The sequence below is a fragment of the Protopterus annectens genome, chromosome 11.part0 (assembly GCF_019279795.1).
Source record: "Protopterus annectens isolate FY-2018-M chromosome 11.part0, PAN1.0, whole genome shotgun sequence".
Taxonomy (NCBI): domain Eukaryota; kingdom Metazoa; phylum Chordata; order Ceratodontiformes; family Protopteridae; genus Protopterus; species Protopterus annectens.
The window spans coordinates 832,885,728-832,912,481 of NC_056745.1; the positions used below are offsets into that span (position 1 = coordinate 832,885,728).

General features: G+C 42.0%; 1 protein-coding gene across 6 annotated transcripts in view; it reads left to right on the top strand.

Annotated features, from left to right (window-relative positions):
* The window catches only part of DENND2A (DENN domain containing 2A), a 2,268,767-nt gene that overhangs the window by 631,522 nt on the left and 1,610,491 nt on the right, over positions 1–26,754 (top strand). For all 6 annotated transcript variants that reach the window (XM_044088248.1, XM_044088247.1, XM_044088242.1 and 3 more), the window contains one exon: positions 12,079–13,296. In XM_044088248.1, the coding sequence (XP_043944183.1) occupies positions 12,079–13,296 (1,218 nt within the window). The remainder of the gene's footprint in view (positions 1–12,078; positions 13,297–26,754) is intronic.

A 26,754-nucleotide genomic window follows, 5' to 3' on the forward strand; every position in this document is an offset into this window, starting at 1 on the left:
CCCTTTTGTAGGCCCTCCTCACTTTATTAACGGCTTCCAAGCTTTATGCATCATAGTTAGATGAATGGGGCCTGTTTTTAATGGCCTGCTTTCATTGTCTCAGCTAGACAACTAGTATTAAAAAAAGATTAGGGATTCTTTCACAATTTATCCTATTTTGTCTTTGCCTGTCATCTCTCACTCTCTCTCTTGCTGTCTGTCTGTCTTCTCCATCTCTGGATGTCACTTATTGAAGATCGTGTAACCAATGAGAACAAAATCAGCAAAGCAGTATGATAACTGTTGCATTGCTGCTGCTCAGGGAGCCGTCATTCTTCCATTGGCTTTGACGACAGGTTTATAAAAAATTGCAACATGTCAGAATGTCTATTACTTACATGTTAGTTTAGGCATCTGTTTGCCTGTGCAAAACTTGGGATATGCCACAATACAGCAGAATGCACAGCTTTCAAAAATGGACCTTTGTTATCATGACTAAGGTAATGATTGGCTACATGTCCAGCTTCACATTACCCCCCCCCCACACACACACACACACACACATGACTAACTTCACAGGGCAGACAGACAGACACATGCACACTAACACATTGGCCGAAGAATTGCTAGTTAGTATCAGACTGGAGTGTCATGTTTCCTGCAACCGTTAGTTTTGGAAGATATTACAGGACTACATGTCAGAACACAACTAGATTCAGGCTCTTTTTACATGTTAAAGTTGAAGGTGTAATCTGCCCTGGAGATGAAATATTCCTGACTCAATGCAATTTACTGCATCATAGCCATTAGAAATGAATAGCCACACAAACCTGAGTCAGATCTCAGTTTAAAACAAACAAGTTATAGTGCTTTTTTTGTAAGCAAATACACTGATGACATGTCTGCTGCTTGTAAGGAGTGAGATGTTCTTCGTGTTTTACTGTTGCAGTCATCACATTTGGGTTATCTGCCAGCATGTACCCCTCAGCCGGCCTGAATACTAGAGTCTTTGGATTTTTGCTTTGTTTGCTGTCGCGTCTTCCATGACGTCAGGCCATCAGGGGTATAAAACATGAAGCCGATGCCTTTACATCAGTCTTTCTTGCCGTGCGGTGCCCGAAGCAGAAGCAGTTCACAAGTGCCAGTCGGTCGACTCCTGAAATTTTCATTTTCGAGTTTCAGACCTGAAGTCTTCAAAAAAATAAGTACCCCATTGGGGATCCTTTTTTCTTGCCCTAATTGATGTCAGAAAAATTAACAATTGTCTTGCCTGTGGAAAGCAAATACCTTATAGAGATTTTCATTCTTATCGCATCACCTGTTTAGGTCCAGACCACGACGTCCCTCACTGTCGGTTTTGTGCCTTGTTCAATGCCTGAACTATTCGTTGTCAGGCTGATGTTCTTCATTCCACATTGCTGCAGTCCTAACTATTGGGTAGTCCGCTGTCCAGTCGGCCCGAATACCAAAGTATATGGCTGACGTCGGTCAGGCGTCAGGGTACTAATGCGCATGACCGCGTCATATCCTCAGTCTTTTTGGTCCGATGCAGAAGCAATTTTGCGAGTGCAGGTTGGCGTTCTGAAAGTTTCTGAAGCCAGAGTTTCAGACCGAATCAAAGTTGGCTAAGTACCCCGTTGGGGAATATTTTGGTTTTTCTTGCCTCAGTATTTAACCGGAAGTCAGAAAAAGTGAATAACTGTATTTCTTTTGGGAAACAGATACCTCATAGGGATTACCATACTTTGTGTATACCTTGTTTAGGGCCTGAGCACGACGTTGTTGGATGCGCTCTTGTGCTAGATTTAACAAACGCACTATTAAGAGAAGGTTAGACTGTGCCAGGTTAGTGTTTGGGAAGTGTTGTAATTATAAAATGCCGCCGGATGCTCCGGCGCTGGCTTCGCTAAAAAGCGCAAGGACAAAACAGCAAAGCCTAGAGTGGAAGAACCGACAGTCCCAGACGTCGGTTCTTTAGAGGGCTCAGTGGAGCCGGAGGTTTTGCCAGGTGTTTCTTTGGAGTCTCAGGGAGAGACTTTACTGTTACAGGATGTATCCTCTCAGGAAGTAGGCCAGGCTGAGGGGGCTTCTCAGGTGGCTGTTCTTCCCTCTCTTCCTAGGGTGGTCAGGGCCTCCCCTTCTGTTTCCAAGGCTGCTTTGAGGGGCAGGCCGAGTTTTGCTTCAGTGGGGGTTTCTCCTAGTGCTTCAGGGTCTTTGCCTAAGAAACATATGCTTAAAATGGCAGAGGATTTGATTACTATGATAAGGGGTTCTATGCCCCCTCCTGATAAGAGGCCTAGGGTGGAACCTGAGTTTGAGAGTTTTGAGCAATGCTCGGAGGCTTCTGAGTCTTCGGCTGAAGACTTGCAGGAGTACCCTCCTTATTCTGATTCTGATGTGGATGATTCTACTCCTTCAGCTTCCCCTCCTGAGGATTTTCTTTTTCAGAGACTCTGCATTCCATGAGGGAGCATTTTAAATGGGAAGGTCAAGATTTCTCTGATTCCAGGAAAAGGCTTAGGAATTCTTGTTTTACCCCAGCATAGGCCTTTAGCTATACCTCCTGTTTTGAATGTGGTGGAAGATGTTTTTGCAGAGGCTTCCTGAATCCTGATTCTTTGCCTCCTGCCCCAGTTAAACCGGATAGGTATTATAGGGTGCCTGAAGCTCATAAGTATCTTTTAAGAGTCCTAGGGCAGACCCGAAACTGTCTCTCAGGGGCCTAAAGGTGTGAAGGCCTCAGTTGTTAAAAATCCTGTCCCTCCTGATAAAGAGGCAAGGGCTTTGGATAGATGGGGAAAGAAAGTGTATACTTCTTCCACTTTAGCCATGAGGGCGTTGAATTGTCAGTTTCACATGTTAAAATATCAGAATTATCTTCTTTCACAGTTGAAATCTAAGGTGGATGCTCTGGCGGAAGGTATTGAATGTAAAGAGTTGCAGGATTTAGTTCATGTGTCTGAACAGGTGGGTAAACATTCCTTGCAATGTGGTTTTGATGCTGTGCAGGCCTCCTCCAGGGTGGCTGCCACTGGTTCTGTTCTTCGAGGCACGCCTGGTTGAGAGATCAGAATTTAGCTGAGCATGTTAAGACACGGATTTTGGATGCTCCCTTGCAGTCTGATGTGTTGTTTGGTTCGCCTGTAGAAGCAGTTTTGAAGAAAATGGAGGACAAGGCTAAGTCTATGCAAACTGTTAAAGATTTCTTGCAGGTGCAGCCTCCGAAGTTTAGTAGAAATTGGCCTGCTAAGGGATGGACTTATCCTGCTTATGATTCCCAGTCTAGGGGTAGGTCTAGGCGTGGTAGGGGCAGAGCTCAGGGTTCTTTTAGGCCTAGAACAGGGAGTTCCCCTGCTCAGACTTCTGGTGAGGGCAGGGGTCAGTCCTTTCGTAAGCAGACCCAATGACCTGCCTTTTCAGCTGCCAGTTCATTCTCGCCTGGCAGCACCGTTGGGAGGAAGACTGTCTCTTTTCAAAGAAAATTGGGATTTAATTACCCAAGACAGATGGGTTCTGGATATCATTCACCACGGTTACAGGTTTTATTTCCATACCTTGCCTCCTTTCAAAGGCATGCCAGACATTCCTCCTCTACAAAGACAAGAGGCTCACAAGCAAATTTCTCAGTTACTCCAAATAGGGGCCATTCAGCGGTTCCTGTGCCAGAAAGGGGCCTAGGATTTTATTCTCACCTGTTCCTAGTACCAAAGAAGGGGAACACGTGGAGACCAATTTTGGATTTATCTATCCTCAACACTTATCTGGACATTCCCAAGTTCAAAATGTTGACGTTACAACAGCTTTTACCTCTGCTGGGCAAAGATCACTGGATGGTAACTTTAGATCTCAAGGAAGCTTACCTTCATGTGCCTATAAGACTAAGTTGCAGAAAGTATCTGCGTTTCGAGCTGGAAATTCTCATTATCAGTTCTCTGCATTGCCCTTTGGCTTATCTACTGCCCAGAGTATTCACAAAGGTTCTGGCTCCAGTGATAGCTTACTTCAGGCTAAAAGGAATTCAAATCTATCCTTACTTGGACGATTGCCTGATTCTGGCTCAAGAAAAGGAAGACCTTCTACAGCATTTGGAATATGTCATAGCAGTGCTAAGATGCCTAGGGTATTCTGTGAGCGAAATAAAGTCCAGTCTAGTACCCTCTCAAGACATGTGCTTTCTGGGTGTGAGACTGAATACAGCAGCCCAGATGGCCTTTTAACCCCGGACAAACAAAGAATCTTTCCAGTTACTTCCATCAACTATCTCTTCAGTCCGGGCTGACTGCAAGGACAGTCCTTCAAGCCTTAGGGTTCATGGCATCTTGTATTCTGGTGCTTCCCAATGCCAAACTGCATATGAGGAAGCTACAATGGTATCTCAAAATGTATGGACACAGCACTGCCAGGATTTGGACACTGTCATTCAAATAATACCTTGCATTCAAAAGGAATTTTTGTGGTGGGCTCAGGAATGTCACCTAAACAAGGGACTCTCTGTGACCCGGCCAGAGGCGAGTCAAATTCTAACGACAGATGCCTCAGACATTGCTTGGGAGCTCATCTAAATGGAAAGTGGATACAAGACAAGTGGCCTGCCAGACTACAGCATCTACATATCAACATGAAGGAGATGTTAGCAGTCCAGTTTGCATTAATGGCTTTCAAGGAGTTACTTCTTCCAGGGCAGGTGTTGATTCTAACAGACAACACAACTGTCATGTGGTACATCAACAAACAAGGGGAACACATTCTTACCCATTGTGCAGGCAAGCAATGATTTTATGGGAGACTGCGCTCAGCTTGCAACTAACTCTTCAGGCAAGGTTTCTGCCGGAGCACAGAACTCCTTAGCAGATGTGTTAAGCAGACAAATCATGGATCCCCACGAGTGGAAACTGGATCTTCATGTATTTCAAAGGTTGACAGTGTCCTGGGGAACTCCAGACATAGATCTGTTCGCTTCTCCACTAAACCACCAGCTGCCAAAGTTTTGCACAAAGAGGTTTCATCACACAGCTTGGAAAGTGGATGCTCTTTCTGTCAGTTGGAAAAATCTTCATGTGTATGCTTTCCACCTCTGCCTCTTCTTCCAAAGGTGCTTCTAAAGGTCAGACAAGACAAGCCAAGGATGATTTTAATAGCTCCAGATTGGCCTCGGCAGCACTGGTACCCATTACTGAGGAGTCTGGTAAAGAAGCCTCCATGGCCTTTACCCTTGATTCCACATCTGTTGTCTCAGAAGGACGGACGTCTGCTCAATGTCAAGCTTCACTCTCTTCATCTAACAGCCTGGCATATTCTGTTTTGAAAGACAGCAGGTCTCAACTTCCTCAACAAGTTTTAAATGTGATTATGGAAGCCAGAAGACCTAGTACAAGGAAAGTGTCAGAAAAATGGAAGAGATTTTATTTTGGACTGCAGCAAAGAATTTGGAGATTTCAGAGCCTAATTTGAGTGTGGCTCTTCAATATCTTACTGAGTTATTGGACAAAGGTTTGTCTTTCTCTTCCATTAAGATTCATGCTGCAGCAATTTCAGCTCACTATGATTGTGACCCACCATTGTTTTCACATCCTTTGTTCAAGCAATTTCTTAGAGGGCAAAGAATATAAGACCCCGAGCTCCTACTCCTGCTTGGGATCTCAATTTTGTGTTGGAGAAACTTACTCTACAACCTTTTGAGCCTGCAGCTACTGCTGAACTGAAATACTTGTCATGGAAGACTGCTTTTTGTTGGCCATTACTTCAGCAAGAAGCGTTTTTGAGTTACAGGCCCTTATGGCGGTTGAGCCTTTTGATTTTTCATAAGGATAGGGTATCATTGCGTACTAATCCTTCCTTTATGCCTAAAGTGGTTTCTAGTGTGGCTTTAAACCAAACTATTCATTTGCCTACGTTTTATGCAGATCCCCAAAATAAAGGGAAAAGATTTTGCACACTTTAGATGTACACAGGCAATTGCGTTATTATTTGAGCAGGACTAAGGATTTTAGGCAGTCTCAGCAGTTGTTTGTTTCTTTTGCTTTGAGTTCAGGGCAAGCCTGTGTCAAAACAAACTATTTCTAGATGGATTGGGTGTTGCATTACCTTTTGTTATTCCCATCATGGCAAGGAGATTCCAGCTGGGATTAGGCCTCATTCCACTAGGGCTACTGCCACTTCAACAGCATTTCTGAGGGGTGGCAACTAAGGATATTTTGGAGGCAGCTACTTGGAGTTCAGTGCATACTTTCTCTAAGCATTATCACCTTCCTCTCTACTCTAAGTCTAGGGCTGGTTTTGCCACAGCTATTTTGCAGGGCATGTTGTCAGTTCCTGCTTCCTTATGATTTGCCAGCCTCCCTTACCTCTGCTTTGGGATTCTACCCAATAGTTAGGACTGCAGCAATGTGGAATGAAGAACATAGTACAGTTTTGTACCTACCATAAATGTAGATGTTCGAGGATCCACATTGCTGCAGTTTACCCTCCCTCCTTCCCCTCTGTGTTTAGGGGTGGTTGTGTAGGTGAGGTTATATTCTGCTAATTTTGTATATTTTGTATATATATATATATTTTGGTGCCGGTATGTTGGGAGTTTTTGGTTTTTGGCCTTATCATTTCAGGGTCTTCTGACATCTGGGGCAAGAAAAGACTGAGGATATGACGTCGGTCATGCGCATTAGTACCCTGCCGTACTGGCGTCAGTCTAATGCGCCTGACCATATACTTTGGTATTCGGGCCGACTGGACAGCGGACTACCCAATAGTTAGGACTGCAGCAATGTGGATCCTCGAACATCTACATTTATGGTAGGTACAAAACTGTACTTTTTTGTAGCTAAATACTTTTAATTCTCGATCTCCGTACTCCTAAATGGCTTCGTTAAGCCATCTGACTACCGATCTTCTGAAAAAACGTAAGGATAAAGACAGAGACAGACCGCATAGGTCCAAAACTGCCGGCAACACTTCTGATAAGCTAGTCCCCAGTCCGCTGGTACTCGGTGAGGCACTTTCGCAGCCCCTGTTACCCGCTACTACAGATTCGCAGGCCTCAACTGAGACCCATTCGGAGTCCGGTATGCTGAGAGATGCTTCTTTGACTGTGGAACCTGGGGATGTCTCTACCTTGCATGGGTCCAGAGCCACTGTGCAGGCACCGGCTTCTGAGGGTGTGTTCAGGCCTACCGATTTTCATATCAAACCGACGACTTTGTTTCAAGCTAAGAATACTGAATTCCTCAGGCCTAAAGCTCGCACTAAGCCTAGAAGACCGACCAAAGTGCATTCTCAGGCCAGCCTTCCCCCTCTAAGAAATCTAAAACTGATTTTCTTTCTGATTCTTCTGATCAGGAATATGATATCTGTGTTCCTTCTGACTATCAAGATTTACCCTTATCTACTTATGAGGATTCTGATGCGGAGGATTCCATTACCTCTGCTTCCTCTCCAGAAGATTTTTCTTTTGGTGAAACCTTGCATACCCTTAGGGAGCATTTCCGCTGGGAAAGCCAGGACCATTCTCAGTTCAAAAACAGACTTAGGGAATTTTTAAACCTGCCTCAACACAGGCCTTTAGCTATCCCTCCTGTTCTGGAGATTGTAGATTATGTTTTCGTGGAATCCAGCCTTACCCCAGACACTTTGCCTCCAGCTCCCAGGAAACCTAACAGGTACTACAGAATACTTGACTCTTGCAAATTCCTTTTCAAGAATCCTACTGTAGATCCAGAGACCATTTCCCAAGGACCAAAAGGCATTAACGCTACTACTGCCAACAATCCTACCCCTTCTCATAGGGATTCTAGAGCTTTAGACAGATGGGGTAAGAAGGTATATACTTCTGCCAGTTTCATATGTTAAAGTATCAGCAGCATATTATGGGATTAATTAAACAAAAAATTATGTTGATTCCTGAATGTGCTAAACACAAGGATTTACAAGAGTTAATGCATTCTGCTGACCAAGTAGGTAAACATACCTTGCAATGTGGTTTTGATGCTTTAGAAGCATCTTGCAGGGCTGCTGTCACTGGGTCTGTACTTAGAAAGCATGCTTGGCTTAAGGAGCAAACTTGCCAGATCATGTTAAAGCTAAATTACTGAATGCACCCTTACACCAAGAGTGCCTTTTTGGCAACAAAGCAGAAGAAGTCCTCAAAAGGATGGAGGAAAAAGCTAAATCTATGCAAACTGTTAAAGATTTCTTACAAGTACAGCCACCTAGATTCAGTAGGCATTGGCCTTCAATAATTGGTCCTTTCCAGTCCCTTCCAGGCCTTCTCAGTCCAAACCCAGGAGCAGCAGACCACCAAGACTTCAGTCTTAGGATATGCACATATCTAAGCAGTGGGGGGCCCCCACTTCCAAAGCAGAGAGTAGTAAACCACCCCCTATGGAAAAATGGCACAATGACTTATGCTTAACTGTACCAAGCCTTGCTCAACTACTTGTTCCCTTCGGAGGAAAGCTCAACCTGCATGTAAAAAACTGAGAACTCATTACCCAAGACAAATGGGTTTTAAACATAGTTACCCTAGGATACAGATTCCACTTCCACTCACTCCCAACCCCAAGTGGATGGCCAGACCTCCCCCCAAACCAGTGGGCGGAGGCTCAGAAACAAGTGGTCTCACTCCTCAGTATCAGGGTTATTCAACCTGTCCAAGCAGAACAAAGGGGACAAGGTTTTTATTCAAGACTATACCTGGTTCCCAGAAAAGAAAACTCCTGGCGTCCTATCCTGGACCTTTCTAGTCTCAGCACCTTTCTGGTGGTTCCAAAATTCAAAATGCTAACTCTTCAGCAGCTTCTTCCTATGCTAGCCAAGGATGCCTGGCTGGCAACTCTAGACTTAAAAGAAGCTTACCTGCACATCCCAATAAGGGAATCCTGCAGAAAATTCCTACGCTTCAGGGCAGGCTCCATCAGTTCTCTGCACTTCCCTTTGGCTTATCTACTGTGTCCAGGGTATTCACAAAGTGCCTAGCTCCTGCCATTGCATTTTGCAGGCAGAGAAATATTCAAATTTACCCATACTTGAAAGATTGCCTGATTCAGGCAGAGAGTCAGGACTTGCAATTACAGCGCTTGGCATTTGTAAAGAAATTTCTAACTTCACTGGGGTACACCATCAATGAGAAGAAATCACACCTATTAACCTGCCAACAGATTGTATTCCTGGGAGCAAGCTTGAACACAACTTCCCAGATGGCATTCCTCACAACCTACTTCAAACTACTGTCCAAAAAACCCCAGCTATCTCCAAGGAAAATCCAGCAAGCCCTGGGGTTCATGGCCTCTTGTCTTCTGTTAATTCCATATGCAAGACTGCATATGAGGAAACGTCAATGGTATCTAAAGAGTCTATGGTGTCAACATAGTCAGGACCTGGAAACAATAATTCCTATTATTCCTTGTCTAAGGGCAGAGTTCCTTTAGTGGGCAGAGGCCTGCTACTACGACAAGGGACTCCCTTTCACTCTACCCCCTGCCACCCAAACCCTAACAACAGACGCATCAGACTATGCATGGGGGGCTCACATGGCAGGGCAGTGCATTCAGGGCAAATGGAACTCAAAACAGATGCACCTGCATATCAATCAAAAAGACATGTTAGCTGTACAGAATGCTCTGACAGCCTTCACAGACCTTATTCTTACAGGACAATTATTGGTAAAGACAGACAATACCACAGTTATGTGGTACATAAACAAGCAGGGGGGAACCTATTCCTATCCACTCTGCAGACTAGCCATGGCTCTGTGGAACACAGCCTTGAGCTACCAAGTTAACCTACAAGCTCAATTCCTGCCAGGCAAACTAAATTCACTGGCAGACGACTTAAGCAGAAGTCTCATGGGCCCACACGAATGGAAAATGGAACCCAAAATATTCGAGCCCTTGAGGAACAAATGGGGGACACCAGAGGTGGACCTGTTTGCCTCCCCTCAGAACTACCAACTGAACAAATTCTGCACCAGAACTCCCCAAGTCAAGCTTGGAAAGTGGATGCCCTGTCCTTTACCTGGGAAAGCCTCTCAGTTTATGCCTTTCCCACTCTACCTCTCTTCTCAAAGGTTCTACTAAAGATCAAACAGGACAAGCCAAGGACAATACTGATTGCACTGCACCATACTGCTCACGCCAGCACTGATTCCCCCTTTTGCGCAGTCTGACAGTGCTACAACCTTGGCACCTGCCTCGGACCCCTTCCCTGCTGTCCCAGCAGGTGGGCCAGATTCTGCACCCTCAGCTTTAAACCCTGAACCTTGCAGCCTGACTAATTTCCTGACCTCACCTCAAGCAGCCCTCAGTAAGCAGGTGCTGGATGTCATTCTTGAGGCAAGAAGGCCTAGTACTAGAAAATCCTATTCAGGAAAGTGGAAAAGATGCTGTTCCTGGAGCCAGGCTCATGGGATGGCCACAAAGGTGCAGTGCTTACCTCGTATTCTAGATTATTTAACAGAAATACTCCACAAGGGCCTATCTTTCTCTTCAGTTAAGATTCCTCTGCTATATCAGCACATTATACTACTGAGCCACCCCTCTTCTCTCTTCCCCTGCTAAAACAATTCCTTAGAGGGGCCAGAAATGTAAGACCCCCCGGGAGGGCTCCCACTCCAGCCTGGGACCTTAACTTTGTATTGGAAAAAGTCACTCTTCCCCCCCTTTGAACCAGTTGCTACAGCAGAGTTGAATTTCCTTTCTTGGAAAACAGCTTTACTTCTAGCTATCACTTCAGCAAGAATAGTGTCTGAAATGCAGGCCCTCATGGCAGTGGAACCCTTCATTATCTTCCATGCGGACAGGGTTATGCCCAAGGTGGTGTCTAGTATGGCTGTAAACCAGTCCATTCATTTGCCTTCTTTTCCCTAATCCTCAGAATAAAGGGCAAAGGATACTGCATTCTTTGTATGTACACAGACAGCTTAGGTTCTATTTGGACAGGACTAGGCCTCTCAGAAAATCTGACCAGCTGTTAGCTTTGCTGCAGGGGCAGAGGGGAAGGCCATTTCAAAGCAAACCATTTCCAAATGGATAGCACATTCATCCATTTCTGCTACAAACACCATGGAAAACCTACCCCACAGGGGATAAGAACACATTCCACCATGGCTGCATCTACTTCTACTGCATTTCTCAGAGGAGTCCCTACCAGGGACATCCTGGAAGCTGCAACCTGGAGCTCTGTACATATTTTCACCAAGCATTACCATGGCTATCTTTTCTAACTCCAGAGCTGGATTTGCCACAGCAGTCTTACAGGGCCTTATTGCTAGCCCTAATGCTCTTTAACTACCTCCACCCTTCCTTAGCTTTGGGAATCAACCCAAATGTGATGACTACAGCAGTGAAACACAAATAACATAGTGCAGTTGTGAACACTTACCATAAATGTAGATGTTTGAGTGTATTCACTGTTGCAGTCCTGGATACCCTCCCTCCAGCCCCCTGACTTCTTTTGACTTTTACCTTTCCTCCTTGTTTGGCATATATTATATCATGTGTATTTGCTTTTTGCTGGGGGTGTTCCATACCATATAATTGCTTCCTATTGTGGGGGCACCTGACATCTGGGGCAAGAAAAACTGATGTAATGGCGTCGGCTGCATGTTTTATACCCCTGACGACCTGATGTCATGGAAGAAGTGACAGCATCCGACGCAGAAATCCAAAGACTCTGGTATTCAGGCCAGCTGAGGGCTACCTGCAGGCAGATAACCCAAATGTGATGACTGCAACAGTGAATACACTCAAACATCTACATTTATGGCAAATGTACACAACTGTACTTTAGCTGTGCAGTATTCTGAGAATGGGATTTGCTTAGAGGCAGCTAGTGTGACTTTTAAGGTAAGTAGAAACAGGCAATCACAGAGTTTTTGACTCAAACTTTAAAGTCACCATTGAAAGGCTACAGTGCTGAATGGGGAATTTAGAAGAAAGTTTTGTTAATTATTACATTCTGAATTTTGGTGGCATAGGTTTTATAGTAAGATGTACATTTTTTAATATACAGTCCCAAGGAAATATTAAATACTCACACATATGATTTTTTTTGACAGATTAGATATACCCTAATTGTTTTAACATTGTTTTCCTTTCTGTACTTGTTTAGGGTTACTTCTACTAGAAAGAGCACAAAAAATCCTGTGAAAACACCTCCTGAACTTCTGGGTGATTCTGCATTTGAGAAATTCTGCATCACTTATACTCAAGGCATTAAAAGAAGACAACCAATTCTGCAGGAAAAAGGAATTTTCCTGTCAAGTCCATTACAGTCTGTTGATAACTGGCTGGTTCTGTTGGGACTCCGTGCTTTTGCACAAAATATGCTTAATCAGAAACTGACTATTGGGGAACCTGTCATGGACCTTACTGTCAAGGATCATGGCATTAATGTGAAAAAACAGTTAAAGAACCCAACCTTACCTGTCAGTAAATCAAATTTCAAGAATAAGAATATTAGTATCAAAGAAAAGATCTCAGAATGGGAAGGAAAAAGGGAAACGTTATCCCCTGTGCTGAAAAGGAAAGAGTCAAATCTAATGAAAAAGGAAGAATCTTTGTGTCCCTTTATTGCCGAAAAGAAAAAGGGAGATTTTGAGGGTGACAAAATTGAAAATAAGAAACTTGCTACCAGGGAGCTGCTAAATAAAGCAGGAAAAGAAAACGAGAGGAAGGAAGATACTGGCTGGCCCAAAATAAATGGAATTGAAAAAAAACAGGAAGGAACTGATAGGGGAGAAAGAATAAGTTTATCAACTGAAAGAAACAAAGTACTGAATGATGAGAAGAAGACAGAGCCACAGAAGGAGAATACTTCCGTCTTAAACCACGTAAAAAAGTTTGAACAGGTCTTAAAGGAAAGTCCAGTACAGTCACAACCACAATTGCCAGGTAATTACTACTCACCTCAGTGCCTCCAGGAGGCAGCAGACACCGAAAAAAGGAACATTACACAGACAGACTCCATTAGTTCAGAGCTTAAGCGCAAACATCTTAACATAGACTCTGAAGCTATTGAACCAATTTTTGGAACTCTTGAAAATGTGAAACTTTCATGGACAAACCATAAAATTAGAAATATTGGAAATGTTTATACAGAACCAGGAGTTCCACAGAAGAAACCTTCTATAAATCCATTACCTAAGCCCAGACGGACCTTCAGACATGAAGGAGAGGAAATAACAAGTCCATTGATTGGGACACAAACTTGTAAGAGAGATTTGCCACCTCTGCCATCCATTCCTCCTCCTCCACTGCCTAGTTGTCCACCACCCAGAGTAAGTCGGAGACTTTGGAATGAAAAACACAGGGCTAATGTCATTCACAGGTGAGTGGAGGTTATCGTGTGCTGAAAAAAAAAGTCATAGCATGAATTTTGGCTTTTGTTGTGTCATGAACACATGTGGTAAAAGCTCTTAAAGAATACCTCAGTACTTTTTGCATTGTTGACAGATACATAACTGTATCGTTTATACCACCCATCATGTTTCACTTGACGCTGTTGACAGACCTGATGTTTGAGGATGGATGATGAGACCTAGCTAGAGTAATTCATTTTTTTTTCTAGTGAACAGTGTGTGAGAGTGATATCTCATGAGTGAATATATCACAGATTTATTGTGCAGATCAAATTGCCAGTGCTGTGTATGAAGGAAGCATTGTATAAACAGCAAATGTGTATGGATGCTTATTTGATCTTTATTGTAACTCATTACTATATGGTAAAACAGAAACATGTTTTATTTGGTTCCTCAGCATTACCCCTTTCATGCTATTCTATCAAATCACATTCAGGGGTCTGCTGGAATTACGAGGACCATAACTGCAATCTTCAGTATGGTGAAACTGTAAATCTGAATGTGAGGGGATGTATACTGAGTCTAGGGTTGCAGTAGTCCGTGTAACCCCAATAGTCCCTAAACTTTGATGAGCAGTTGTCTCGGGACTAGTGTATATAAGCTGCAGGAATGGGGGTGCACAGCACTCCCATGTCAGGGGAAGCACAGAATGTGATGCCTTAATGGTGTGACAGCAAGTTTTGAAATGTACTTTTTTAAAATCATATTTTTTTCAGACACGCAGAACTGACAGTTTAAGTCTCTGTCTGTCACAGGAATCCATTACAGTCATATGAGTACAGTGGGTTAATATTTGTAATCTGGCAGTCATTTGACCAAATGTTCTGTCTGAAAATAGAAGACTGAACAGCTCAATTGACTGAAGATGAAATTAGTTCGGAAATTTCCATCTGTGTAAGTATATCATTTGATTCTCTGCAGTTTTAAGTAGTGTTTCAGTTTCCTGAAAAACAGGGACTTCTAGCTACATTAGAGAAATGCCACTCCTTCATGCAATTTGTGCACTTTAATTTGAAAGTAACATAGCCTTGTAGACTGGTAAATATTCTGTTTTACAGCTGAACAGAATGTTTTATTTTCAGATTGATGGGCTGTTCCTCATGAAGTTTTTTGACAGTGTAATCAGAATATATAAATAATAGGGGTATGGGGTCACACCTTCCTAAGTGGGGATGCAGTAAGTTGTTATCCACTCAGCATTTGCTTTGAAGTGTTTGGTGGCATTTTGTTGTGAATGTGACCTTTATTAATATATTAGAGCTTATTTTTGTTATTTTATAGTTCAGTTTTTGAGGATTTCAGTTTTGTTGATGTTTCTGGCTTTTTTTGGCCATTTTGTATTGGCCAGTTGTACTAGGATAAGTGAATACAGTATGTTACCCCTGTTTACCTTCTTTGCTGTACAGGCAGATATTGTCCTTTCTACCAAATAGTTATCCATTTCTTAAACCCTTTATCTCCTTAATTTTCTACAGCTTCTTTCACTGACATATCCAGGCCACCTGCCATCATTTGTCTGACTTGCTCAATTCAGTCCTTATTCTTCTAATCTCTCGCTGCCATCAGTTATTTCTGTCTTATGTCTTTATACTTCCTTTCCCAGTTCTTCACTATGTACAATGTGTCCCATCCAGCTAATATGAAGCTTTCTCTTTCATCTTTTTACCAGTTCCTTCTTATTGTTTCTGAATCCACGAAACAGGACTTTTATACTTCCATCACCCTTTTCCCAAATAGTCTCCCATTTAGTCCCCCATTTCTTTTGCACATCCTATTACATTTGATTTGTGAATATACATTGCCAAAACATAGCCCACTTCAAATCTCCCATGCAGCTGTCATATACTCATCTGTCATCTTCTCCCCTTTTTATAGCTTTCTAGCCAGCAAAAATGATCTGTATGGTATGCATACCTGCTGTTCTACTGTCAAACGCATCCTTCACATTACTTCACAAGATTTCTTACCATTCCCTTCTTGCCATATCATCCCTGCCTCTAGTTGTCATTTCCTTTTTCAAGTATTGCATATTCTTTCTAAGAAATCCCAATACATTGATTCTCATAGACTTGATCCCTGTTATTTTATTACTGGAGCCTTTACATTACCTCCTCCCTTAATTTTTTTGTTCCATCACACTCTCTTCATCCTGTTCATGCTGTTTTTCTTCCATTCCTCCTTCTCATGTATTTCTGAATTCTTCAGAAATTCTTTAAACTGTTTCAGTACCAGATTCACAACTTCTTATCCCACTTTCTTGTTCTAGTACATCCCCCTTTTTCATTCCTGACACCATCTTTTATTTTTTTCGTAACCTTAATATGTCCTTCAAGAATGCAACTGCAGTCATAACATATGGGTTGTCCTGCCTCAGGCAGCCCTCGGTCGGCCGGATTACAAAGTCTGGGTCCGGCGTCGGCTGGTGTCACCTCCTCTCCGACATCAGAGCGGCTGGAGTATAAAGGCATAGGCCGACGCCATCTTCTTCAGTCTTTCTTGCCGCGCGGTGCCCGAAGCAGAAGCAGTTCGCAAGTGCCGGTCGGTCAGCTCCTGTGTTTTCAGTACCGAAGTCATCTAAAAGCTAAGTACCCCGTTGGGGAACATTTTTTCTTGCCTCAGCCAATGTCAGAACAAATTGAGAAAGTTAATAATTGTTTGTCTTGCGGTAAACAAATACCTCATAAGGACTTCCATTCTTACTGCCTTCCTTGCCTGGGCCCAGACCATGACGTCTCGGCCTGTGCTTGCTTTAATAAGCGCACTCTCAGGTGCCGGGCAGAATTTGCCGAAGACTTTTTCGGTGAATCTTTCGCGTATATTATGCCGTCGGATCAACCGACAACTCAATCTACCAAAAAACGAAAGGACCAGGACCAACATCCTCGGCCCGCGTCCACCACCGATGCAACTCCTAAATCCTCCGCTAGTGCTTCGGTCCCTTCGGAAGCGGTAATTCAACCGCTCCAGGCCGACGACACAGCGTTAACACGTGCCGGTCGGAGACCTCTCCGGTGCCGGTTGTTGATTTTCCTCCGGAAACCGAAGTTCTGGATCTACCTGACACCATTCCCGTAGACAAGGTTACTCCTGCACGTGGGGCTGCAAGGCCTCCTGTATCCATGTCCATCAAGGCCTTTGCACGTGCTAAGGCCGCCAGCCAGGCCAAGGCCCATCCTAAACCTGCTGCTCAGTTCCTTTCTTCTGATAAACAGATCATGTCTCTTGCTGCAGATCTTATTTCTCTTATCAGGGGGTCTCAGCCTCACCCAGACAGAGGTTCTCAGCCACCTGCAGAGAAAAGGCCCAGAACTGAGCAGGCTGACAACCTCTCTTCAGATGAAGCCTCTGGGGATTCTGAGCATTCAGATACCCAAGAAGAATCCTTCCAGGCCTATGAGGACTCTGATGCTGAGGAATCAATTCCCTCTGCCTCCCCTCCAGAGGATTTCTCGTTTGGTGAAGTCCTGCACTGTATGAGGGAACATTTTAAATGGCAGGGTCAGGAATTCTCTGATTCCAGGAAAAGGCTACGTACCTTCCTCAAGCTTCCCCAGCACAGACCTTTAGCTATTCCTCCAGTTATGGATGTTTTGGATGATGTTTTCTCTGACTCCAGTGCTAACCCTGATTCTCTCCCCCCTGCTCCTGTCAAGCCAGACAGATATTATAGGGTCCCTGACACTCACAAACATCTCTTTAAGGCCCACTCTGTGGATCTAGAAACTATTTCACAGGGCCTCAAGGGAGTGACTACTTACACTGACAAGAATCCACTGCCAGCGGATAGGAAGCTAGATCCCTGGAGAGATGGGGTAAAAAAGTTTATACCTCTACCACCCTAGCCATGAGGTCTCTTAACTGCCTTTTTCATATGTTTCAGTACCAGGATTTTTTACTGGATGATTTACAGAAAAAGCTAGCCTCTCCTGAGCCTATTGATAGAAAAGCATTGCAGGATCATATACATAACACTCAGCAGGTTAACAATCATTTTCTTCAGTGTGGTTATGATGCATTGGAGGCTTCATGTAGGGCAGCTATGACTGGGGCTGTGATACGTAGACATGCTTGGTTAAAAGATCAGCCATTGCCAGACCATGTTAAAGTAAAGTCCAGGTCAACCACCCCAGTTCAGCAGAAACTGGCCTTCAAAGAATTGGTCCTTCCAAAGGGTTCCTCCTCAGGAACAAGGCTAGGGATTTTATTCAAGACTGTTCCTTGTTCCAAGAAAAGAAAACAAATGGAGGCCTATACTGGACTTGTCTATTCTAAATACTTTTCTCATTGTGGCAAAGTTCAAAATGCTGACGTTGCAGCAACTCCTTCCCATGCTGGGCAAGGGGTCTTGGCTGGTCACTCTGGACCTCAAGGAGGCATACCTGCATGTCCCAATCAGACAAAGCTGCAGAAGATACCTCAGATTTCTTGCAGGGACAGAGCATTATCAATTCTCAGCATTGCCATTTGGCTTATCTACTGTGCCCAGAGTGTTCACGAAATGCCTGGCATCAGTAGTGGCACACTGCAGACTCCAGGGGATTCAAATATACCCCTACCTGGATGACTGCCTCATACAAGCAGACAACAAACAAACCTTAATAGCAAACTTGGACTATGTCATTCAACTACTGCAGGCCTTGGGATACACAGTCAACATTCAAAAGTCAAGACTACTGCCATCCCAACAGATTGTTTTCTTAGGAGCCAAACTGGACACAGAAACTCAAATGGCCTACCTCACAGAGGAGAAACAACAGCAGTTAACAGAGTACTTCAAAGGCCTAGCAAAGCTCTCCCAGCTAACTGCAAGGAAAATCCTGCAGGCCCTAGGGTTCATGGCATCTTGCATTCTTCTGATACCTTTGGCAAGACTTCATATGAGAAAGCTGCAATGGTACTTAAAAAGCTTATGGTCCCAACACAGCCAAAGCCTAGAGGACGTAATCCCACTCATTCCATGTCTGCAAAAAGAATTTTTGTGGTGGGCTCAAGCAAGTCAGTTAAACAAAGGCATGTCCTTCAACAAACCTCAAGCAGGTCAAATGATTACAACAGACACCTCAGATCATGGGTGGGGGGCGCACATGGAGGGCAGATGCATTCAAGGTCTATGGACACTAAGGGAAAGACATCTGCACATAAACCAAAAAGAGATGTTGGCAGTGATACATGCAATCGAGACTTTCGAAAAATCACTACAACAAGGACATTTGCTAATAAGGACAGACAACACCACTGTCATGTGGTATATAAACAAGCAGGGAGGCACTCATTCTTATCCCCTCTGCAGACTAACAATGATTCTCTGGGAAAAATCCCTGAGTCTGAAGTTACATTTGCAATCCCAGTTTGTGCCAGGCAAGGACAATGTACTGGCGGACAAGCTGAGCAGAAATTTCTTGGATCCACATGAATGGTTGCTGCATCCTCACATTTTCTCACAAATAACAAAGACATGGGGAAGACCGGATGTAGATCTCTTTGCTTCTCACATGAATCATCACCTGGAAAAGTTCTGCACAAGGACCCACCATCCTCTAGCCTGGAAAACGGATGCTCTCTCCTTCAGCTGGAATTCCCTAAACATTTATGCATTCCCTCCTCTACCTCTGCTGACCAAGGTGATACTGAAGATCAAAGCAGAACAACCAACAGGCATTCTGATAGCTCCAGACTGGCCAAGGCAACACTGGTACCCATTGCTGTTGAGCATAACTTGGACCAAACCGTGGCCTCTGCCCCTATGGCCCCTGCATGTAACACAACACAATTACAGGACTGTCCATCAAAACCTGAAAATATTGCATCTGACAGCCTGGAGGTTACCATGACTCCTTCCGCTATCTCTCTTTCCAAACAAGTTCAAGAGATATTACTGGAAGCACGCAGACCTTCCACCAGAAAAACCTATTCAGCCAAGTGGAAGAGATTCAGCATCTGGGATGCCAACAGGGGTCAGGATACAACATTACTGAGTATACCTCAGATATTGGAATACTTGGCAGAAATGTTTCATACTGGACTCTCATATTCTTCTATAAAGATTCATGCCTCAGCAATCTCAGCAAAATACAATTGTGATCCACCAGTGTTTTCACATCCTTTGCTAAGACAGTTCCTAAGAGGGATAAAGAATATCAAACCTCCCAGAAAGCAGCCAGTACCTGCATGGGACCTCAATTTTGTTTTGGAAAAATTAACTCTTCCTCCTTTTGAGCCAGCAGCAACTTCAGAGATGCAATTTCTATCATGGAAAACAGTTTTTCTATTGGCAGTCACATCTGCAAGAAGAGTCTCGGAGATACAGGCACTCATGGCAGTACCTCTCTTCCTCATTTTTCATCAGGACAGAGTTTCTCTAAGAACCGATCCTACATTCATGCCAAAAGTAATTTCCAGGGTATCTCTAAATCAAGCTATTCACCTGCCTACTTTCTTCCCCAATCTGCAAAACAGGGGGGAAAAACTGCTGCATACTTTGGACATACACAGGCAGCTGCGTTACTACTTGGACAGAACTAAGGCCACCAGAAAGTCTGACCAACTGTTTGTAGCCTATGCTGCTGGAGTACAAGGAAAAGCAATCTCCAAGCAAACAATTTCAAAATGGATTGGACACTGCATCAGATTCTGCTATTCTTTCCATGGAAAAGGTGTGCCAACCAATATTAGGCCACATTTCACCAGAGCTATAGCCACATCCACAGCTTTCCTAAGAGGAGTGGCTACAAAGGACATTCTAGAGGCTGCTACATGAAGCTCCGTGCATACATTTACCAAGCACTACAACCTGCCCTTATACTCCAGATCCCGAGCAGGCTTTGCTTCGGCATTCCTGCAGGGGATTTTAGCTACACCATCCCTTTCTTAGTTCCATCCACCCCGAGCTTGGCTATGGTATTCAACCCATATGCTATGACTGCAGTTGCATTCTTGAAGGACATAGTACAGTTTTGTACCTACCATAAATGTAGATGTCCGATAGATATGCAACTGCAGTCGGATTTTCCCACCCTCCTACCCCTCTGCAACCTTCTTTATGGGTCCACTACCCCTTCCTATTAGCTGGGGGTACCTCCTATGGTGTATCTGTTTATTACTGTTGTGCATGTCTGGAATTGTTTATCCATTCACCAAATTTAGCCTTCCTAGGAGGGCACCTGGCATCTGGGGCAAGAAACACTGAAGAAGATGGCGTCGGCCGATGCCTTTATACTCCAGCCACTCTGACGTCGGAGAGGAGGCAACACCAGCTGATGCCGGACCCAGACTTTGTAATCCGGCCGACCGAGGGCTGCCTGAGGTAGGACAACCCATATGTTATGACTGAAGTTGCATATCTATCGGACATCTACATTTATGGTAGGTACAAAACTGTGCTATATCATTTCTCCCTTTTGTTTTTCCTCTTCTTGCCAACTGTTCTGTTCCTTTCATATAGCCCTCATTTGATTCCCTTCCCATATAATTCTAATCCCCTTTTAACATTTGGCATTTAGAAATATAAATTAAGATGTGAAATTAGTTATAGCACTGTTGCCTCAATGAGCTTTACTTTCACACTGTATAATATTTTATGGGAAAACAAACCACATGACACATATATTGGACTCTAAATAACACCAAACTTAGGGAAAGACACAAATCTTTATGCTACAGTCCTTTTTTTGAATCTTTGAAGAGCATTATTTGAAGTCAGTAATATCATTGTAAATAAACCAGTTCCTGTCCATACAACCAACTGGCAACTGTTTTTTACCATTGGATGGTAAAAGTTTTTCATTGCTTATTAGGTGGTCATACCATACCTCTTAACTGTCCACAATTTTGCTAAATTTCCAGATTTTTGTTTCATATTTGTCGTCTGTGCCCCATAAAATTTGTGTGAAATCATTGTCATTATTTAGTGACTTCAGCCCTTGGACATTTGAGTTTCAGACTTTCAAAAATGTATATTATTGTAAAACCTATTATTTTAGCAACATTCTTAGTTTATAAGAACAGTGTTTAAAATCTGTGTTTCCTTTGTCCCTTCCTTTCGTTTTGGCTTTGTCCTTAATTATTGCCCTAAAAGGCTGATGGGTAATACTTCGTAATCTTCAGCTAGTGATGGTAGGCTGTAAATTAATTCATGCTAAGTGAATACATTTTAATATGATAATAAACAGAAAATAGGTGGTAAGATTGGTTAGTGGGTCTTCAACCCAGTGGTAAGATTGGTTAGTGGGTCTTCAACCCAGTACTTTTATCTTTTTGTTACAACTCTAGAAGGTGATCTGGTGCCGCCTTCATTTATGTAGCTGCATCAAAACCTAATTCCTCACTTACGTAGTGAGTTGTATTAAATGCATACAACATCAGAGTTGCATAGATTCAGCTACATTCTTAACAAACTAACATGTGAGGCTTAAAAATAAAATTGATTTGAAATAAAAATATTTATTTATACTTTGCTAACCAGGTAAGTCTACTGGACAGATCCACCTTTCAGTGAAGACCCAAGGTTACAAGTTCCAAATTATTCTTAAAAAATCTTTTCATTGAAGATAACTTTCAACTTGAAATCAGAAAGCAGACTTAAGCATATAAAACTTAGCAGTAACAGTATATAAAAATTGAAATGTTATCTGAGGGATAACTAAGGAACAAATTATGCCCATATTAGATCCAGGATTAGTTAATGAAATAAAATCTAGTGACTTCTGAATGTCAATATTAACAGGAGGAAATGAATAAAAACTGGCAGTGGGGATATCTACGTATAAAGAATCTTTTAAACCTAGTTTTCAGCAATCCTAAAACAGTAAATAAATTATAACAGATAAGAAGAAAGGCTTATGAGTGCATTTTTTTACAATTAAAACAATAAATATCAGTTTAGGAAGTATTATACAAATGAAGTAGTGGCATGTTTAAGACAGGGTGTCAGTTTATAGATCGCTCCATTGCATGCATAAGCAATAATGCCCAACAAGATGGGTGTAACAGGGAAATAGATAACTTAGAGGTTTTTCCACCCCTGGAAGGTCTGTTATTTCCCTATAACACCCACCAAGGAGGGCATTATTATGTTTAGAAAATGGGTTATGTTTTAAACTGTTTTGTATACGTTTTACTGTTAGTATGTAAGTATTTATTTTTACAATTTTGTTACCTTTATGATTTTTATTGTTGTATGTACAGTACAGCTTTTTAACAGTATTATTTGACATAGACATTATCACTTATAAATGTTTTTCATCTTTACCTACCATATTTTCCAACATATTTGCCATAATACTTACAGCATAAATGCCCAACATGTACATCTTATTTGAATTGAACATAATCTGAACTGAACATCCCCCCACTATAATTTAATCTGTATCACTCTTTCATAAAAATTCCCCCTTTACACGACACACTGTATTAATCCTAGTATACAGAATTCACAGTGCTTTTTTCCCCTGCCCATGAGTTTTTGAACGTTACCCCATTACTGCACAGTGCATCTTATTTTTGGTTATCCCTGTATCTATACTTATTACTAACATTCCAACTTCACACCTACATATTCGCTCATTCATCGTTCACGTTTACCTCTTTACTTGATTTGCGTATTATCGCTGAACACCCTTGTTGGCCTTCCTTGTCAGCCATTGCACATATTCCTTCCATAACTTTTGTATCCAGATTCTTACTTTTCTTTTTGAAGTTTACAGATCCACTCCTTCCCAAGCTTTAGCTATCATTCACCTCACTTCTCCGCTGAGCAATTTAAGTTCTAGTATATAATTTCCAGCTCATCCCTTTCCTTTCTTTTGTATACTGCAAAAAGAATATTAATCTGGTATCTTCTTCCTCAATAATTTACTCCAAACCTCTTTTGCCCCTTTCACAGTGATATAACCTTCCTGCATGTCTACCACATGTGGATCTGATCAGCATTTTTCTCCCCACATCTCTAGCATTCTGTGGATTGATACCATCCTTCTTGGTGTATCCCTGTAGAGGTTCTGTACCACCTGTGTACCTTCCTTCCATACTGATGCCCAATAGTCCAACTTTTTTTTTAACATTGTCATTATTAATATTCCTTTCCAAAAACATTCTTCTATCCATATCTCATCGTCGTTACTCCACAGATCCTTCAGCTTACCAAAAGCACATTCCCGCACATGATCCCCAACCGCAAGTAAATGTTTCCAGTTCTTCCCTTTTGTACCTGGCACTAACCTTTCCCTAAAGCTAAGCTTACCTCATAATTTACTAGTTATCCTCCGATTTTGTTATACTTCTTGTTCTTCTGTTGACTCTTCTGAGTCCTCTGGGCTCTTACTCTAAGAATCCCCTATTGTAACAGCCAATCTCCTATCTGTAGGTTATATTTCTCTTTGAGAAACAAGGAGGATAAACATTCATTTAACTATTCATCCCTCATATCCCTCACCTTTCTACACCCTAGTCTACGATAAAGAGTTTTATCTGTTGTGGAGATTTCATCCCCTTGTTTGTAATTACTTAAATGTTTTTATGGGTGTTTGTGAAGCCTTTCTCCCCAACTCATTATAAAATGTTTAATATTTAGTTTGTTTGTAACTCACTGAATACATCAACCAATACCACTTTCTATATCAAAAGCAGCATGGCTTTTGGTCTGGTCACAGTACATCCACAGCTGTCTGGACACCCAGCTACAACATTCTTCCTGCAAGGGACAAAGGCCTATTTTTATTGACCTCACCGTAGCCTTTGATTTTTAAAATTCACTTATACACACACAAAAGATGGTATCAACTATTTAGATGTAGACATTAGAAAAGATTGTGACAGGAAATGCTTTGTAAGTAATTTGTATAAGAAATCTACCTACTGTAATAGTTTTCTACATTTTGAGAGTAATCATCCTGAATTTCTAAAGTGTGGTATAGTAAAGGGACAATTTCTGAGGATTGCCCGAATGGTCTGTAATGATCAGGATTTTCTTTTGCAGTGTGAAGTTGTTTTTGGCCAGAAGGTACCCCACTAGTTTGATCTCCACAGTACAGAAAAAAAGTGTGTGTAGAAGAAATAACCACAACATTTTACCTATTTTGGGGGTTAATATGGTGGATAAAGATAAAAGTAGTCTCAGGACTACTAACACAGATGACCCTTCCAAAGATTTATGTCCCTTTGTTAATAGGTTTTCCACTGACCATCAAAGTATTGCTACCATTTTAAAGAAAAACTGGCAGCTATTTTGAAGTGATCCTGGTATTTTAGACCAGGTGGGAGACATGCCGCAAATAATGTTTAGGAAAGGTTCAAGCATCAAGCAGTTACTTGAGAGGGAAAATGTTTTTGAAAATACCAGCACTATTATTGGGACTAAAAAATGTGGTGGCTGTTCTCAGTGTCATTTTGTCATGAACTGTGACCACATTAAATTGAACCATACAACCATAAAACCTAGTGGCAAATTTTCTTGCAACTCCAAAGGGGTTGTTTATGCTGCACTGTGTCAGCATTGCAATATGTTCTATATTGGGAAAACTAAAAGAAAGTTAAGGGACAGAATTTATGAACACCATAAGGACATAAAAAACGGTAATAAAAACAATGCCTTGTATAAGCACATAGAAAAATATTTAACACACGTTTTTTTATCTGCTGTTGTTGAAGGGGTCAAAATAGATCCCAGAGGGGTCCCTGGGAAGATTATTTAGAATTCAGGGAATTATGCTGGCAAATTAAGTTGAATGCCTATGCCTCCCCCAGGTCTCAATGACAACATTAGGATTAGTAGCCTTTTAAGGCTGTGTTCTTTTGTTATATAGTTTTTATTAGTTTTTATATATTTGAGCTGTATATTATGGCTTCTGTGTGTTGAAAAGTTATTACAACATTTCTGTTACTTTTTAGGTAACAGTGTTTTTTGCTGTTTTACTTTAAAATGTGTCCATTAATTTAAGTGTGATATGTTAGATAGAGAATGTCTGTTCATAATTGATGTTATGAGAAGTTTCATTGGCTTATTATGTCACGTGTTCTCACAGATTTTAGTATACTTAAGAAGAGTGTATTAAGAGTTTGTTGTATTCTGGTGAAGTCTTTGGTTACAACCTGATGAAAGTGCTCAATAAAAGTTTTTTTGATTATCCTGGTGGAGTTTTTGTGATACTGTGTTCCAAGCTTGCCCATCCTTTGGTGCTAATAAAACCAACTTGTTCATCCACTATTAGCCTTAGTAGGACTTTTTTCAGTCTTGCTATCAAAATATGAGCAAAAATTATTATATCTGCATTGCTTAAAAGTATTGAGTGAAAGTTTCTGACATCCCTCTTCTTCCCTTTCCATTTAGACAGTACTATTACTGTAATCTCTTGCATAGGTTTCTGTTAACTTCCCCTCTTTCCTGTAATGTCATTGAACGGCTCTGTCACCATGCTGCTCACCTTAAAGCCCATTCCTTTATAGATGTCAGTGTGTGTCCGTTTGTTTGCCCCTTTTAAAAGACTAATGGCTGGCAAATGTATTACCTGTTGCTCCTTTTCATCTAGTAAATATTATTTCCATTTGTAAACCAATTTGTTAACTGTTAGAAAAATATGTATTAGTAATATGCATGCTTAGTGCATTCGAGGTTTAAAAGGGTTAATACATTTATTCTGTTCACACTGCATGAATCTGCACAGTTATTAGAAACTTAACAAGAAGTAATTCATTTCCACTAGTGTCATGAGACTTAAAGAGTTATTGATTTTCTGCTTATACCATGAGAAAATACACAGCTACTAGAAGCTTTGATAAGAAAACAATGGATGCTTGAAAGTATAAACCGTAGTCAGCATTACTTGTACCTAAGCTAGAAATGTACCTTGAATCTAGGAAAAATGTAACACATATATTAGAACTGCACAATTGAAGAATTGAAAGTTTGTGGTGGGCTAAAATAAGCCCCAAGGCCAGTGTTATGACTTCGTTGTTTTTCTCAAATGTTTTGTAAATCAGCAGTTATTCTCAACTAGTCAGCAATTAGTCTAGTAACATTTTCTGTAGAACAATACAGAAAGCTGTGTCTAACTACGTCAGCAATAGAAGTAACATTTCTGTGTGATATGGAAAGAACTGTATAAAAATGCCGTACTAATTATTAATGTTCAGACAAACCATTCTGCCAGCATGCTTTGTCTCCTTGCTGCAAGTTAATAAAGGGTGCCTTGCTTGAACCTTACGTGAATTGGTCTTTGAAGTATTTTCCTTTGACAGATTGGTCCTTCGGACCGGAACCCTCTCTTCACCTCGGATCAGACGGGCCAGGTGGTTGAAACTGTACGGGGAAGAAACCAAATCGGTTCTTCTTATTTGAAAAGCCCTCCGACTGAATTGTCATTCAAAAGAGGCCAGCCTCTTTCTGATCTGCGACTGAAGGACAGGTCTCCGCGAATCAGGTGATCAATCACGTA